An 18,420-nucleotide genomic window follows, 5' to 3' on the forward strand; every position below is an offset into this window, starting at 1 on the left:
ATACCAAATTATTAAGTTCTTAAACAGTACAATTATTTCCATCAAACTACAATAATAGGAGAAAAAGAAATTCATGTTCAACATATAAATAAACTTAACTTTGACTCGCCAATTTGTATTTATTATTTTGTGCATCAAATGAGTTTAAACATAAATTTAATCGTAGAGTTTTCCCCTAAAATCTTACTGTAACGATCGGGTTCCGTCGTTATAAAAAGACAACGGGAAAATTTTTTGGGTCGAAAAACTTTTTCGTAGTAACTTGGAATTTCCTAACCTAGTCCAAATTTGGATGAAATCGAAGTCATTAAGATGTAGGAAAATTTGGTAACAACCGGGTGACTTATTTATGATTTTGATTACATGAGTAGTTAGATAAGTCATTAAGGAACCCGTACGACTTTACGGAATTGAATTCGGGTGAGTAGAACTCCCGAAATCAATCTTAGCGTGAACGATATTTTTTGAGCGTCGTTGGTTAAAGGTGTGTTGTGAAATGAGGGTCTTGGAATTATTAAAATAGCTCACTGGTTCCGTGCAAGCCGCTGGTGCGGGATTTCTGCCGCCATGGCGCGGCCGTTGTAGCGGGGTGAGGACCGCTGTGGTGGGTTCGACACGACTTAAGGTCGTAAATAAATCCCAAAACATCTTTATTCTACACTTTTCGATTTTCAAAGCTAAGGAACAAACCCTAGGTGACTCTTGACAATTTTCCACCATTCTTGAGGCTAAAGGTAAGCTTTTAACTTCCCGAATCCATTTTTCGATCCATAGAATGTAATAGAATGGGTAGTTATCGATGGGGGAGGGTTTTGATCTAGATTCTATGGTGGAAACAACCCTATTTTGGGTGCTTGAGATCATGGGTATGATCTAGGGTTCATATAATTGTTAGCAATTCGGGTAATTAGTAATTGTTTATTGATTCCCGTATTGTATTGATTGTTTGTAGGACAAGAACAAGAGGAACGAATCGAAAAGGGAAGGATCAAGTTTCTTAGGGTTTCAAGCTTGTTTCGAGGTAGGTGATGGTTGTGATTCTATGATTGTGTGATGTATGTTTGTTCTTGCTTCATTATGATACATGTATGTATGCGAATGTTGCATTATTGATCACACTTGTTGTAAATGAGATATATGAATAACTATATGCCATGAATCACTTCTTGATTGTATGATTATTGAGAATGTACTTGTGATTGTGATTGTGGTGTGTTGATTGGATCGGATACCGTGTTCCGGTATATTAATTGGGATCGATTGCCACGTTTCGGCATAATTATGAGATCGGTTGCCACGTTCCGGCATAATTATGGAATCGGTTGCCACGTTCTGACATAAATATTGAATCATGTACCACGTTCTGGTATGCTAACAGTTTGGGTTTTGGTTCCATGAGAGGACCAATGACTTGTTATAAATATATATTGTTGAGCATGTGATAATCGATATTGTATATGTTCATTGTATGCATGTTATTATTATGTTGTATTGACTTGCTTATGTTACACTTAGTGGGATAGTCATGTGATCCTACCAGTACACTGTGGTTGTGTACTGATACTGCACTTGCTCTTTTTTTGTTGAGTACGGGGCATTTTCAAGCGGCTATTGACAGACCTCGTTTAGAAGATCAATGATCATAGTTCAAATTCAAGGGAGAACCAGTTCTTCCAGGCTGCCATAAGTTCTCCTTTCGTCTATGTCCACATTCCGGATTTAGACTTTTCTAGTTAGTTATTAGTTGTTAGTTTGGGGTTGTGACCCTTCTTATTTAGACTTTGGTTCATTGTTAGATGTTTTGGTACATTGACTTTTAGGTTCTAGGTGTATTTTTCCGCATTGTTAGTTATTAAATCTTTTGGAAGTTTATGAGAACTTCAGTTTTTAGATATTATTCTTGTTTTTGTATCCTTAAATGCTTTAGTTTTTGGTTTAGTTGTTTGGTTTGGGTTGTAGTAGTGGTTCTTCCACCGGAGGATTAGTGTGGGAGTCATTCACGATGGTTTGGATCGTGACACTTACATTTTTTAAAATTAAGTCGAGTTAACTTTTCCAATTGTATTGCAAGCACTAATCACGGAGTTGAATCGTCATAGAATTAGCTCACTATTATACATTTTATTTCATGAAAACGGTCGTATTAATTACTAATGTTACTATTAAAATATATCAGCATGAATCATACACTTTAGCCTCCATTAATAGACTATGGGAGGTTTGGTTAAGGGAATAAAATAAAATACTAACTAAACATACTTCACTATCATATATATTATTATTATTATTATTATTATTTATACTTTTAAAATATTACGTATTTTACCACTAATTAAGAGTTTTCTACCATATATTGAGAAAAGATATATTTAGATACATGTATTTTTGCTACCACATACACTAAAATAGTGAAAGAGGCAAGTGAGAAGAGAAGGAGGCTAGCAAGATTTTGTTATGTATCCAGATACACGTGAATCACACAAAATACATGTATCTGTATGTATTTGGTGTGATTTGGCAAGCGATATGGGAGAAAGACGAGTGAGATTTGTTATGTATTTCAGATATATGTAAATTCACTTTGATACAATGTATCTAAAATAAATTTGACTCCATGTATCTTGAAATATATGTATCTAGACATATTTGAACGCGCCAAAATCTCCGTAATATTGCAAATTATAGAGTATGTCTAAGTGTTATTCTGCACGACAGAAAATGAGGTATGTATTACAGTAATTATGACCCATGTTAACTAACCTGTTCATCCAAGTGTTCCATGCGATAGTGTTGATAGGTAAAGTAAGCTTACAAGATGGAAGAAAAATGGCATATGTTTATTGGGATAAACACAGTTTTGACCAGAGGCGGACCCAGTACACTATGGAGAGGGGTGTACGTGCACCCGCTAACTTTCGAAAAAATCATATTTATATATGTATATCTATTTTGAAAAACTAGTAGAAATTATGATATAGTAAACAGTGCACCCATGAAAAGCATAGAAGTGTTCTTGTGCTATTGATACAAGCTAGAGATACCACCCTTAAGACTAGGGTGCGAATCCAACTAAAGTCATTTTTTATTGTTTTTATTTTAAGTTAAGCTTAGAGCTCATATTTAAGCTATGTTTATATTGGTGCACCCAAAATCTTCAAATCCTGAGTTCGCCTCTGATTTTGACAACAACGCCTCAGAAAGCATGAACAGGTCACATGCAAAAAAACTTACATGTGTAGTTTTGGCATTGACCTCTTTTTATTCATGTACTTTGCTTTAGAGATTAGTCAGTGTTTCAGCATTGAATCATAGAAAAATCCATTGAACTTGAAATTACCTTTAACTCGTAAATTGTTTCACCTTCTAATTTTCCACTTATAACATATGCTTACGATTTCGTTTCTGTCATCGAACCATCACTGTCTAACTCCCTCCTTTTGTTTTCGATCGAGTCTGCAATCGTAAGTGTCTTTTTGTCACATACAGTCATATGTTGCTTTTAAAAGTCAGTAATGAACTTTACTATTTCACGTTCTATATTTCCACTTATATGATATGAAACTTATATAATTCTCAGACAACAATTTTTTATGTGATACTATATATTCTCTTTTAATTCGTGCAAAAAGACCTGGATTGTGGTGTAGTGGTGAGACTAATTTACTTTTAATTATGTCTTGAGTTTGAGTTTTGGATATGGAGAAAATTATGTAATTAGGAGTGCCACCTCCGAATAGGATTTGGAGTGCACGATCCGAATCTAGTTGGGACTCCAATGTGGGTTCTGACACCGAATCCAGGATCGGAAACCAAAAAATTAGTATAAAAAGAATAATGGATTTTTCTATTTAAAATAATTTAATTTTAAATTGTCTTTTTTTTTTTTTTACTTTTAATGAAAAGCTTTTGGAGTCATTGTATTACATATTTAAATCTATAAACCTTTTTTATTTCATATCGAATCTAATTACGTCACATAAATTAATATAAGTACATCTTAATAAAGTAATTTGATTTATGAAAAAGGCTTAAATATGTCATTTGTTAAAAGTTTGGCTAATCTACGTCATTTCCATTTGGGAAAAGGCTCATTTATGTCATTTATTAAAAGTTGGCTTATCTACGTCATTTCTATTTGAGAAAAGACTCATCTGTCATTATTTATTAACTGAAATCACATTGATGAGTCAAACTTTTAACGAATGACATAGATGAGTCTTCGATGACATATTTGAAATTGAGCCTTTTCCCTTTAAAAGATGGTTTAATTAATGACATGCCGAGTCATAATTGACCACGTATAAAAAGTGGCTGCAAAATCAAAATTATTTTTAGTTTACAAATAATGACATAGATGTGCCTTTTCTCAAATGGAAATAACATAGATGAGCCAAAATTTTAATGAATGACATAAATAAGTATTTTCTTAAAATTCAATTCCAGATTTGAGCCTTTTCTCTTTGATTTATTACCACCTTTTCTAGATTCTAAAATATGATTTGTTAAAAAACTTAAATTCTTAGTAAAGTATTTATATATTAAACAGATTTTTTGAATACAAATATAAAATTTAGTCTAAAGTTATTAAATTTTATTGTGATTTCAGTTTTAAATACTAGCTCCGTCCGTGAAGCTAGTCGTCACTAAGTTTGAGGTCAAACTGTACTATTGTCTATTGGTATCACTTCTAATTTGTCTGATCCGCAGTTAGATTGAATTTGGTGATACACTCTTAAATTTTGTGATTTATTTCTCGAAACTTTTAAATTGCAGTGATTGTCTCTAGATAGACCTTTCAAGACAGGGTCCAAGCTAGGTAGGATCGAGGAATTCATTCAAATTCTCTTCAATAGAAAATTACACTATTTATAGAGTTAGAATTAATTTTTATGTATATACAATAAATCTAATCCCCTTCGGCTTTTTCATCTCTTTATTTTTTTATATGTTGACCCCCTTAGTAAAAATCTTGATTCAACTACTATTCTAGGAATGTTAGTCGAACAATATTTTTTTGAGGAGTTGCAAGACTAGCTAAAGCACATAAACACTATACTAAAAATGATATTTAACGATAGTTAATTAATGATAATAACTTAACTGTCACGAAATAATTTTTTAGAGGCAATTAACCCTCTTGGTAAATGTATACCTAAAGCTTATAGTGATATTGAATTCAATGATAATTAACTAATATCGAAAAAAACTCTTTATTAATACATCTTTATTGCTGCTAAAAACTGTTTTTGTTGTAGTACGAATTGCTTTTATTTAATCTCTGTTTGACCATTTTAGTACCGTGAGTTTCTTGAAAGTTGAAAGAAGAAGCTGCTTATAAGATAATCAAATTTTGATTATTGGCAAAACACTTTTTAACTATCTTTTTATTTCATATTAACTAATTTTTTTACAGCCTTTCTCATTAATATGGAATAAAGGGAGTATCTTTTATATACCACGTTATTAGAAGATGCTTTGTAGACTTGACACTTGAATAGACACAACAAAAAGGTATGAATTGAGTCTCATGAAAAGAATTTAACAAAGTTTTCTGATAATATGGAATAAGACGTATATTCTGTTCCACAACTGCGTCAGCAAAGCAAAAGAAATAGACACTATATATATATATATATATATATATATATATATATGCCCAATATATTTATTTAGGTACTCAAAATTGATATTTCTATTAGCGGATCGATGAATAAAATTGTACATCTAAACATCTCAACTTCTCTTTACTGTTTCTCATGAACACCGATGCCAACGTAGTAAAATGTTTGTTTTCACTTGACCTTGTAGAAGTAGCGGAATCAGAAATTTACGCATGGAATCTTCAATTTTTTTAAATGAGATTTATATATTTCTAAACTATATAAAAAGTACTATAAGTCATAATAATTGACAATTCAAAATATTTTTAAAAAGATATATAAAAAAATTACGATCTAAATAGACTTATTTAAATCTCAAAATTCGAAAATTCGAAAGACACTAAATAGATTAGAACCAAAAGAGTATAATTTATCATCAATTATGTGAACATAGAAGAACCTTGGCTCATTAATTGATTTATTTGAATATTAATATTCACTCCCTAATTACTTGTCCACTTTTCCTTGTTTAGCTGTTCCTAATTACTTGTCCATTTTGACAGATCAAGAAAGGACAATTTTTTTTACCTTTTATACCTTCAATTAATGACTTTGAAAAATGTAGAACTTGTTGAAAATCTGAAGTTTTTAATTCATCCAATTCATAATTAATAGGGGTAAAATGGTAAATTAACTATGTCAATTATTATTTTCTTAATAGATTTGTCAATTCAAAAATGGACAAATAATTAGTGACAAATAGTATTAATTAGAGATCGAGGTTCCATTCTATTGTTTTTTTTTAACAATAAAGGGCTTGCTATGTTTTGTCAAAAAATTTGTTCAAATTGAGTTTAAACTTTTGACCCCCCCAAGTAAGCAATAAGCTTCTAACTAACATTCCATCCACAAGTATAATACATATAGAAGCTTCTACACCACTGGCACTACGTTCCCCATCATTTTTTGAGTGTTTATACATTATATATATTTTTTTTTATTTTTTTTTTATTTTTTTATTTTATTTTTTTTATTTTTTTAATCAAAACATTTCGATGCGATGACACCCCACCCGTATTCATAGATCCCCTTGAGAGAGTATAAAATGACAATAAAGGTATTCCAAAATTGCTTTAAATTACAAGATTTAGATCTCAATTGTGATGGAGATTAATTAGGTAATATATACTTCTTAATTTAAATCATGTTTATGCCATCAAGTTATATTTACTCTTATGACATCTAACATATCTTATTTTCAAGATTCAAATTTTAGATTTTAAGAAGGCTTGTCCATTTACGGCCCACATACATGTTCGATGTACGGTCCAAACATGAGTGGCCGTAAATGATCTCTGACAGCTTCTATAAATACGTAAAATCTGACCTATTCTCTTATTTCCCCTCATTTCACTCGATTTCAAGAGCTCTGGAACCCTTCCCCTCTCATCCTAGGGCTAGGTAAGTGTTCTTTGATGTCTCGTGAATGATAAGCACACCTTCATAAAATTGTATTTTACAAATAGATATATATACGTGTAGCGACTGATCAATTTTGTTACATTTGATTCTACTTTAAATTCAATTTTACATATTGAAGAAATTTGTGAATTCGGGACCTCAAGTAGAAGACCAATAAAAAATTAAATTGATTTTCAAATAGATATATATATGTAACGACTGATCAATTTTGTGATTGATTTCTCGAAGCTTTTAAATTGCAGTGATTGTCTCTAGCTAGACCTTCTAGGACAAGGGCCGAGCTAGGTAGCGTCAAAGGGTTCATCCAAACTCTCTTCAGCGAAAAAATACACTATTTATATTTGATTAAAATTAATTTAACAAATAATAATTAATTTTTTCCTAGTTGATTTTCGGTTATGCACAAGCATGATATTTTTGGTAAAACCATGAGTAGCAAATAAAAAGATGTCTATTGTTTAAGTTTTGATGAGATGCTATTCCTTATAAATAGTGGTTATAATATGCTTGAATTATACAAACTTGCACATATAATATATAGTCTTAATTTATTGAGTTGTTGGATCTACATGAAACACTTGTTCAAGTGTGTCAGGACTCAGTAGACCTCTAATTTTCAAGCACACAAACTTTCTGTTAATTGTCTCAAAATATAAAACTTAAAAAACACAAATTCCCAACAAAGGTAAGGCCTCAGACATGCTAGTTGGACCTGTTTCAATTTATTCCTCTATTTTTTTTTATTTTACATAGAATTTTAAAAAGTAAAAAATAAGTTTTCGAATATTATAATCTAAAATTAGAAATACGTATAATGTATCAAAATATTTTATAATCTTGTGCTCTTAACTATTTCACAATAAAGAATTATTAAAAATGAAAGAGACACTTTTTTTAAAACAAATCAACTAAAAAGTGCAGTAAGACAAATAAATTAAAACGTAGCGGGTATATATTCTGTTTTTAACCCCAACTTAGGATGGTCTACTAACATACAACTCCCAATAATTTACAGTCTAAAGATTTGTCAACTTAAATTAGTAATCCAATTATAAGCTGTCATTAATTTTATTTTTTGATTTTCATCAATTTCTTGTAAAGTTATAGTTTTAATTTGCACTTCATTATTCAGCCATCACTTTAAAGGACTTTCCTTGTAATCAAGTAAAGATTTTTGCTTTTGGAGGTGTTGTACTTAGTAGATTTAATGTGCTCTTTGTTGAAAAAGTTTAGTTCCTTCACCTTTACTACTAAAAAGCTTGTGTATTGGGACTCTGCCTGTAACAGATTTTTTTGGAGCAAAAGAGTATATATGCACCACTTACTTTAATTCTTTGTCAAAAGGGTTGCCTTTTCTTGGCTGTTTTTTTTGTGTATTTGCAAGTTTTTTAAGTGTTGAAAGTTCAGAGTATATATGTTCATGGCAAGCTTTCAGGCTAGTTCTTGAAAAGGGTGTTGGAGAAAGATATTGCAAATGCAAGTAACCAATTTTAAACACAAGCGTTCGAAGAGGTAACCTTTTAATTTCTTCTTGTTATTGTATGTATAATTCCTATTTCTCAATTTACGTGGCACCGTTCTGTTTTCGAAAGTCCAATTAGTTTTTCTTTGTATGTGATTTTTTCTTTTGTCTTTTAAATATTTTGAATTGTTAATTATTATAAGTCACCATCAAAACTAAAGTTGTTAGACTCTAAAATCTTAATGAAATCACGTAAATTGAAACAGAGAGAGTAGTATTTTCTTGATTCAATTTCATTGATGTTGGTCTTAAAAAGCAAAAGTTCAAAGGTTTTGTAGCAAAAATGGAAAAAAGAAAATTGAAGGGCTTTTGTTATTTTCTCTTGTTAATTTCCTAGTGTTTTAGTTTTTTGTATGAAGTTTGTTTATAGTAGGAGCCATTTTGTACTCCAGAAAATGTTTTTTTTTTAGCTTAATCTTCTATGCTAGTATGATTTTGTAACATTTTCTTTACTATTTGATCTTCACGAATGCAGTTTCCCGTATACACGCGGATTCATAGACAATGTGGATCATTCAGTAGAGGACTCTAATCAATTGAATTTGGTAAAGAAGCTTCCATGTGTTCATCCTGTTTTTATATTAGAGCTTTCATAGCAAAATGTGACAAAAAAGTTACACTTTTTGTTGGACTCATCATGAACTTTTGATCCTTATCTTCAGAGGCGAATCTAGGATTTTTCGAACATGGGTGCACCAAGTAAAATGTATTGAAGTGAGAATTGATCCTTAATCCTCAAGGTCAAAAGCTCAACATCTAACCATGTGGACCGTTTAGACTTCTTGTAGTACGGGTGCAAGAATATAATATTATACAAAATNATTTGGTAAAGAAGCTTCCATGTGTTCATCCTGTTTTTATATTAGAGCCTTCATAGCAAAATGTGACAAAAAAGTTACACTTTTTGTTGGACCCATCATGAACTTTTGATCCTTATCTTGCTAACTTGCATTGTAGTTTTTCTTCCTTGTGCGCTTTCAAGTTTGTTTTTACATCATCAAACAATTGCCTAAAGTTTCAAATTTCTCTCAAAGATAAAGGAAGGAAAATGAACAACGAACACGCCTTAGATTAACCACGCATTTGGGATATTTGAGGATATATTTTTCTTTTATTTTTTTTGTCTAGGATAAGGGTGATAGAAATGACCGTAGTAAGAGCAAGAAGAAGCAGTCATTTGAGGAAGTCGGAAGTTCTTTGAAGGAAGAGGTAAGAAAATTGAGATGATGAAACTGTTAATTAATTCTAGTTGGTTCAACAAATTATTAATGTATAAATTGGTCGAAAACTTAACTACTTTACAGATAATGCAACTCGAGGGAAGATTAGAGCACCAACTCACAGTTCGACGTTCTCTAGAGAAAGCATTGGGATATGAATCTTTCTCGCAAAACATCACTCAGACGATCTCAATGCCTGAGGTATCTCCTCCTGTTCCTTGTAACCTTAATGAAAACACTATAGTATGACATATTATTCTGGTTACTTCTAGTTAGAGATTCCGACAGTTGTTTGTGTAAATTTAAGCATTTCAAACTTCTTACATCTCTTTGTGAAGTAACATAGCTAGTGTAAAGCTCACATACTGTATTGTAAATTTGCCATAATTTTTTTCACCGTCGCACTCATGGTTATTCTTGTCAAAATTGAGCGTTTTTTTGTGTTGTTTTTAATACCCTCTGTGTTGGTCATGTGTCTTTTTCAATTAGATCCAGCCAACTACAGAACTGATTAGGGAAATTGCAGTACTAGAGTCGGAAAAAGGGCGTTTGGAGCAGTATCTTCTTTCGTTATATAGTAAAAGAACATGTGATCAACAGAGCTCATCCTTGTATCCTCCCACAAGAGATGATATACTAAAATCTCCTATGTATGCCAAAATGAGAAGGTGCCTTCGATTTTCTAAATCTTATACTAAAGTGAGAAGGACAAATTCTTGTGCTCAGCCTGATAGACAGTCAGTGTCAAATCCATGGAAAGAAACAACTAGCACAGCAGAAGACAGAGTTAGAGAATCTGTGGTCCATCGAAGTCGTTCCTCACTAACTCAATATTCGGATCTATCAAAGAGAGCTTCCACAACAGGGGATATACCAGGCAAAGCTTTGCATGCTTGTCAGTCTCAACCTTCATCTATGATGGAGGTACGTTGTATCAGAGATAAGTTTTTACTGCACTTTTTCCTTTTTGACGAAAAGGGAAATGATTAAATATTACTTTTGTATCTATCCACGTTATAGTGTCATGATTTTCCCTATGGCAGAACAATGAAAAGTGGAGAATTAAGAGTTTTACTTTAATTGGTTCTTTGCAGTACGCGCAGAATTCTTCTTCAAATTTAATCAGTTTGGCGGAGCATCTTGGCACCCGTATTTCTGATCATGTTCCAGAGACACCAAACAAGATGTCTGAGGACATGGTAAGGTGCATGTGCACCATATTTTGCAAACTTGTTGATCCTCCATTTGCAAATCCGTGTCTCTCACCAACCTCATCCTTTTCATCAATGAGTGCAAAAGACCAATGTGACCTATGGAGCCCAGGATCAAGGAAAGATTCATCATTTGATGTTTGTGACAATCTTTTTCATGTGGAAGGATTGAAGGAGTCCACTGGACCTTACAGCTCAATGGTTGAAGTACAATGTATATATAAAGATAGTCACAAACTAGGTGATATTGAGCCTTTGTTGCAAAATTTCAGGTAAGTAAATTTGAGATTCAGGCATCTCGTGGAACGTGTCGTACTTTAGCAATTTCTTGCTGTAAAATGCACAATAATGTTTTACATTGCAGGTCAATTGTTTCTCGCCTAGAAGTGATAGATCCGGGAAAATTGAGTTATGAAGAAAAGCTAGCATTCTGGATTAACATACATAATGCATTGGTGATGCATGTAATTATCCTTCTTGATTAAATTTTCAGAATTATAGGTTAAGAAGTCTGTGAAGTTCCATATCCACTCTGAGCTTACCATGTTTTTCAACTATTCCTATCTAGGCATTTTTATCTTATGGCATTCCACAAAAGACTGTGAAGAGAGTTTATCTACTCTTGAAGGTTAGTGAGACAAACTTATTTCTTTGTCCAAGAATTGTTTGGTGGATTTTGTCTAACCTTTTTACTTTATCCAGGCTGCCTATAATGTTGGTGGTCATGTAATCAGTGCGAATGTGATTCAGAACTCTATCTTGGGATGTCGGGTGTCTAATCCAGGAAAGGTACACCTCTAAAATAGTTTCCTGTTATACATGCATTTCTGCTTAAATTGCATATTCAGCAACTATGTTCTTTACTACACAAAACCTCTACAAGTAGTTGTGTTAGTTCATGAACCAGCTTTATCCGAGAAACTTGCAAAAGCATCTAAGTATTTTCTTTTTCTTGTAAAAATCTTGTCCTTACTGTATTCATATTAAGTGACCGATACTCATGCCTAGTATTTTCTGATCCCTACATGTCTCGTTTTACTAGTTTCATAGTTGGCATTCTCAAATTTCGTACTTGTATTGTAGTGGCTTCGCTTGTTACTTTCTTCTAGGGAAAAATTTAAGGCAGGCGATGAAAGACGAACCTATGCTATTGAACATCCAGAACCCCTTCTGCACTATGCACTCTGCTCAGGCAATCATTCAGATCCTGCGGTATTTTCCATAATCTTCACTTCTCCTTAAAGTTTGAGATTATCATTTTTCCTTGTATTCAATAATAATTGAATTACATGGCATTGAACATTGCTGCAATATCTTTTTATAAGGCTAGAAATTGACATCAGGACTTGATAAACAATTATGACATTTGATTGTCTCACGGGGAAAACGTTTCCATTGTCAGGTTCGAGTTTATACACCGAATAGAGTGTTTCAGGAGCTAGAAGCAGCAAAAGAAGAATACATTAGAGCAACTTTTGGTCTGAAGAAGGATCAGAAAGTTGTTTTGCCAAAAGTTGTGGAGTCCTTTGCTAAAGATTCTGGCCTACTTCCAGCTGGTGTTTTAGAGATGATCCAGCAATCTTTACCTGAATCTCTTACAAGAAGCATAAAGATGATTCAGCAGAAGAATTCTCACAAGAACATCGAATATGTACCTCATAATTTTTCTTTCCGGTATCTAATCATGAAGGAGCTGGTGAAATGTCTAGTTTAATGGTGTGTTAAAGCTTGTTTAAGTGATTATAGAGATTTGATTAGTAGTAAGCCACTTCGACCTCCAGCCAATAGGTCGTGGTTCGAGTCTCGTTAAGGGTAAGTGAAATCATTGTTTATCTCATGTGGAATTATTGAGAGTGGGAAAAGGGGGGAAAAGATTGTTTTGTGAGACCTCTCTTTTCTTTTGTGTTTTCCTTTTCTCTCTTCTGTATAACTGCATACAAATTTTGGAGTTAGAATGGAGGATTTGACTGAAGAATGCCTGCCTACAATCTGTGTTTTGTATGCGACATCATTTTTTGGCTTCAAGTTTTTGATATATAATTCAGATTCACATTTGTTGTGGGCGTGGTTGCATCAATCAACTACGTCTTAATCCCAAGCTCCTATTTATATTAGGATTCTAGGTTGTCTCCGGTCAATGGTGCGGATATCAGGTAGATTCAATCAGAGGCGGATTCAGAATTTTAAGTTTTATGGGTCAACACTTAGATTCTTAGCATTGAACCTATGATATCTTTGCTATGAGAACTGACGCTTTCTAACCCTCTATGAGGAGTGAAAGCCACTTGACGGTAAGGAGAGGAGCTCCACCCTACTTCAATTAAAACTTTTCCCGCTAAAGCCCCTTGCTCCACTCAGTTATGAGTTCATATCTGTTATTTGTTGCAATTTCATGAATTTTTAAATATATATTTATGTTCTATGTCGAAAATAATGGGTTCAGATGAATCTTGTGTCAATATGCCTGAATTTCTGATAATGAAACGGGACTTTTTCATTCTTTTAACACCCACCTCATCAAATTTCATTTAGAGTCCCAACATCAACTAAAATGGATCTCGCTCTGATAGTAATTAAACAAATGAATCTATTTCAATCTCAAAAGCCATCTGAGAGAGAAACTAGATTGTATAAGCCTTACAAGTAAACCATCATTAAACATGGGACTTTTCATTCTTTAACAAATCTAGTTTTTTTGGATAAAATGCTACCGGCCCTAAACTAAAAGTTGAAACCCATCAAATTTAACTTCTAGATTTAGTCTCCCTGCACCAATTATACTGAAAGTGAAAAAGAGAATGGAGAATAGCAGCAAATGAACAGAGTAATTTTTTATTATAAGCTACAAACTTGAAAACACAAAAGTTACCTTACAAATCATGTAAAATCACACATCAATAAGGTTTCTCCCCAATTACATTTCCAGGTGGATTATAAAAACATACAGTAAGAGTAGCAGGTCCTTTCGAACAAGTAGCTTGCGCACAGCCCAATTCTGTCGATTTCTTCCAAACAACTTGTGTATAAACTCCACACTTATCATCCCCTGTACATGAATTATTTTCATAGTTATAAAATTTCTTCTCAGCAACCCAAGAATCGACAGCCATTCGTGGGATCACCACGGTACCACTTGCCCATAATTGATTGCCACCATATTTGCCATTACTTAAATTTGCAAAGCTGCAATTTTGTTTGTCCCTTTGGTAACGAACAAGAAGGCTAGTTTCTTTGGCTAACATTGGACTCCATGTCAAAGGGCCTACACCCACTTCACTTCTTGCCTTGTTATGTGCATCCAAGAATTCTTGCGCCTCGCGGGACGGTGGAGTTGCGGCGGATGTCGGCGGTGGTGGAACTGTCTGTGCAGAGATGTGAGTTAAGGATGAAGCAGTGGTTAATAGGAGGAATTGGAGGAACAATAAGTTGGTCATTTTGTTTCTTACTTTCAACTCTGTTTTCTTTTCTTCATCATATATATATATATATTAGGTGGGTTGTGAATGATAGTTTTGCCAAAATCATAATTTTAACACTCTCTCTCCTAGGTAGATATCTTGTTTTCCAAAGATTATCAGGTTTTAGCAAATCAAAATAGTAATTAAAAGAAAAATATGACAGCTAATAGCATAGCAATGCAGAGTATAAATTCAATAAACAGTAAAAATAGGGTGCAGTTATCTAAACACAATAAACCACGTATGATATTAAATATCAAAAACAAAAAAAGTTATATGAATAGGCTAATAACATGACCGACATGGTGCTTTTTTTTTTAAATCCGTAATGATTTAGTAAAATATTAAATAAGATTGTACATGGTGTCCTGATTGGTTTTGATATACTCATGTGTCATTTTCCTCCATAATGGATCTGGTTCATGTGGGGCAGAGTTGGGATTCATATATTGGACTTGCGTGCCCAAGATTAATGCACGTGACAACCTGCCTCCCCACTGAGCTACGCGCACAGAATTGAACAAAAATAAAGCAGTGTGACGTGACATGATTTTTTTACTTTAATGTAAAAATATTTTTAGATTAAATTATTTATAAAATTATTTTAATATAATTTAAGAATATTTTTAGCCCTTTTCTCTATTATTATCCTAAAGTTTGATTTTTTTAATCCTACTTTGAAAATTATGAAATTAGGCATGTGATTTGCTCATATATTGACCAACAGCTCAAATCAATCTTCCATATAATTCCATTTAATGCTATGTGCTGTACTCCGTGTAGCGGCAGGTGTTCACCCACCTTCTCTATATGTAATTGGAGTTGAATTAAAATGAAAATATCTAGTGTGAATTTGACTTTGGATGTCAAATTCATTCATCCGTCTTTATCATATAATTAATGAAAAAAGTAGGTGATTTCTTTTGACTAGCTTAAATTTTGATGTGAATTTTTTGTTTTTATTTGTACTATTAATTTTGAGCACGTGCGTTGCACGTGTATTCGATGCTAATAGTTTAAACTTCTTAAAACATTAGAAATAACACCAAAATTGAAAGTGAAGGATACATGCTCAATTGATGAATAGTTAAATAGATATTCACTGTCATCACAAAGTACATCACACCAAAAGTTAATATCAAATGAAGTTGAAATGATCCCCTTAGTTTTAAGAAAGAAAGAAAAGTTCCTTCAGCATTGTATTCTATAAAAGTTCCTTCAGCATTGTATTCTATTACTTTGATAACTACTACTATAGTTATCAGTTGTATACCGTCAACAAATTGTATAACGTTTTCTTGTATAGTGCTTTTACTCAATCAAACATTCGACCTAAATGATATTTCAACGACAAATAGTGTGGATATGAGCAACACCACAAATGGTTACAAATACTTCAGGCCTATCAAGTAGTTATTGTCAGATGAAAGTAGTGTTTGTTGAAGTCGTATCAACTTAAGAGAATTGATTTAATATATATAAATCATAAGTGCATGTATAAGTACCCTTTATTTGATTTACTTATATGAGTCATTTAAACTGAAAATTTGGTAAAAAATATTAGTTGAATAATATGTATATTGTATTATAAAATATAATATGACAATAAGTCAACATCAATGTATTTTGTGTGAGCATGAAACACCATATAAAAAATTAAATTTATATTTCAAATCAAGCCTTCTCAAATTCAAGTGCACCTAGATATCACCATCTCGACTTCTTCTTCCCCAAGTAGTCCATCTACCATTTTTGGATCCATGTTTTTATCTTTTAGTTTGTTGTTGCATCTCAAAATTCATAGACTTCTCAAAGGAAGATTATGATAGATAATATAAGTGAAGAAACTAACATAAGTTGGTGTATTTTTATTGAAAAAAAAGATTAATAATACACTAAGCAGTGAATTCTTACAAGGAAGAAGCATATAGTGTTCTATCTTCTTACTTCAGATAGGGATATTACTGATCAAAGGTTAAAACCTATAGAATGTTACTGACTTGTTGAGTTAATTCCTACAAAAGAAAATAGAAATTAGAGAAAATTGTGCCTTATGCAGTGTAATATAATATCGGAAATAAACCATCTCCATGCCATCTTTTGCCAACGTCTTCTGTTCTATAGTTCAAAGTACACTTCTTGTGCCTTGAACTCACTCAACCTTAAATTGCCAAATTTAAGAGCATATATATAATTTGATATGGTTGAAATAATACAACAAATGTGGGGTGATTGAAGAGATTTAAGGTGTTAGAAATATTTGTAGAATTTAGTATAGCCATTTAAAGTGCAAGTTGAAATTGATTGACAATGAACCTATTTGAATGACTTGTTTATTGCATATATGGAAAATGATTGTCCAAACCTGTAAATTTGAGCATCTAAATATAGTTAATAGATAGACTGTATAATAAATTATAACTTAAAGCTAGTAGATGCAACTTATAGTAATTCAAAAGGTCATAGCCACTGAATTTTAACATTTTTATCGAGTAAAAAATAAAAATAACAATAAAAAGTTTTAAAATATGTTTATCAAAATCAATAAATAAAAATAGTGACATAAATATATTTCATACGATCTCTAGATAAATGAAGTATGATCCTTACCTATTTGCTGCAAATGTTGCTGGCTGACCAAGTAAACCAAATCAAAAGAGCAATGATTGCTTCATGGGAAAAAAATATAGTGCACAACTTACAAAAAATATGAAAAAGGCTACAGTCAAGTGAGAATCATCTATGAATATAACGTTAATAGTAATGTCAAGAACTTAGGCCTTCTTATATAAATTCTATAAAGAGAATATTTTTCCACCATTAATCCAGGGAATTTGAAAAGACCAAAAATGAATGATATTATCATATGAATGAATTAATGAATAAATTAATATCAACCCTTCCTCTTCTTTTAGTTTTAAATCGGTAGTAATTACAATGACAGCATTGTCTTTTCATATGATGATAATATCATTAGTATTAATTAGTATACTACGATCAATTTATTGTTTAATAATTTAATATTTAATTAATTATACATTTTATGAAGAGATTTTTGGATTATTATTATTATTAATTTATTATTATATACATATAGACTATAGATGATAAATATGTATTAAATTAGATATTTTTATTAGGAATTAATCTAAGGTAGTGCAAAAGTCATTAACATATTAATTAAAATGATATAATTTGATATTTAAATTAAATAACTAAATGTTTTATAATACTTTAATTTATAATAGGGGTAAAATCCTAATTCAACTTTTAACTTTTTTTGTTCCCATTTATAGTAATATATGATATGATATTATGATATATGATAGACGATAGAGCTAATACTCATTAAAATATTCAAAAGTGTAGCAAACTAATTTGGAAATCATGATAAAAAGATAATAATATTAAATTACATGTCGTTCATTCATGGTGACTCAGTTGGCTCGGAGAGTGATCATCCATATGGATGTAGGGGCGGAGCTACGGTTGCTTCCCGGAAGTCGAAAAATTTCGTTATATATATAAGCCAAATCTTAGTTTATATTGATATATTAAGTATTTTGGACACCCTCAATAATAGTAATGAGCCGTAGCTCAGTGGTAAAAGTGTGCCCAATGCCTAAGAGTCTGTTTAACATTGTCGTTGGGAGGGCAGAAACACATTTTTTTTTAAAAAAAATGCTTTTATTGCAAAATTAAGTGTTCGGTAAATCAGTAAAAGTGCTTTTGAATGGATGCAGAAACAAGTTATTAAATTGTTGGGAAGAAGTTAAAAATTTATACTTCTTAAAACAAAAAAAAATATTTTTCTCAAGGCCAAAATATCCTTTTCATATATACATATTTATCAATATATCTCTTATTAATTAATTAGTATATTGCCTAAGCTTGGTTAAATTTCATTTTAGAATTTTATTTTTTATT

At 31.9% G+C, this 18,420-nt stretch overlaps 2 protein-coding genes across 2 annotated transcripts; one reads left to right on the forward strand and one right to left on the reverse strand.

The window, feature by feature from the left end:
* The first annotated feature begins 8,195 nt into the window (after positions 1–8,195).
* Positions 8,196–12,916, forward strand: LOC125848134 (uncharacterized). The gene is made up of 11 exons (XM_049527944.1): positions 8,196–8,594; positions 9,080–9,149; positions 9,733–9,813; positions 9,909–10,025; positions 10,314–10,748; positions 10,919–11,307; positions 11,400–11,499; positions 11,604–11,663; positions 11,738–11,824; positions 12,119–12,247; positions 12,438–12,916. Exons 1-11 carry the CDS (start codon positions 8,557–8,559, stop codon positions 12,747–12,749), a joined length of 1,818 nt encoding a protein of 605 aa, XP_049383901.1. The 5' UTR covers positions 8,196–8,556; the 3' UTR covers positions 12,750–12,916.
* Positions 12,917–13,841: 925 nt separating this feature from the next.
* On the reverse strand, positions 13,842–14,578 carry LOC125849277 (STS14 protein). The gene has a single exon (XM_049529332.1). The coding sequence runs from the start codon at positions 14,467–14,469 to the stop codon at positions 13,930–13,932; it is 540 nt and encodes a 179-aa protein (XP_049385289.1). The 5' UTR covers positions 14,470–14,578; the 3' UTR covers positions 13,842–13,929.
* Positions 14,579–18,420: the final 3,842 nt, after the last annotated feature.

This window comes from Solanum stenotomum, chromosome 12, assembly GCF_019186545.1.
Source record: "Solanum stenotomum isolate F172 chromosome 12, ASM1918654v1, whole genome shotgun sequence".
NCBI classification, from domain to species: domain Eukaryota; kingdom Viridiplantae; phylum Streptophyta; class Magnoliopsida; order Solanales; family Solanaceae; genus Solanum; species Solanum stenotomum.

Bases quoted from the DNA above. Each gene is read 5' to 3' on its own strand.
- LOC125849277 (XM_049529332.1), bottom strand. From the start codon at position 14,469: ATGACCAACTTATTGTTCCTCCAATTCCTCCTATTAACCACTGCTTCA.
- LOC125848134 (XM_049527944.1), top strand. From the start codon at position 8,557: ATGCAAGTAACCAATTTTAAACACAAGCGTTCGAAGAG. The intron at 11,500-11,603 runs GTAATTATCCTT...ATTCCTATCTAG, and splicing joins ATAATGCATTGGTGATGCAT to GCATTTTTATCTTATGGCAT. The intron at 12,248-12,437 runs GTATTTTCCATA...TTCCATTGTCAG, and splicing joins GCAATCATTCAGATCCTGCG to GTTCGAGTTTATACACCGAA.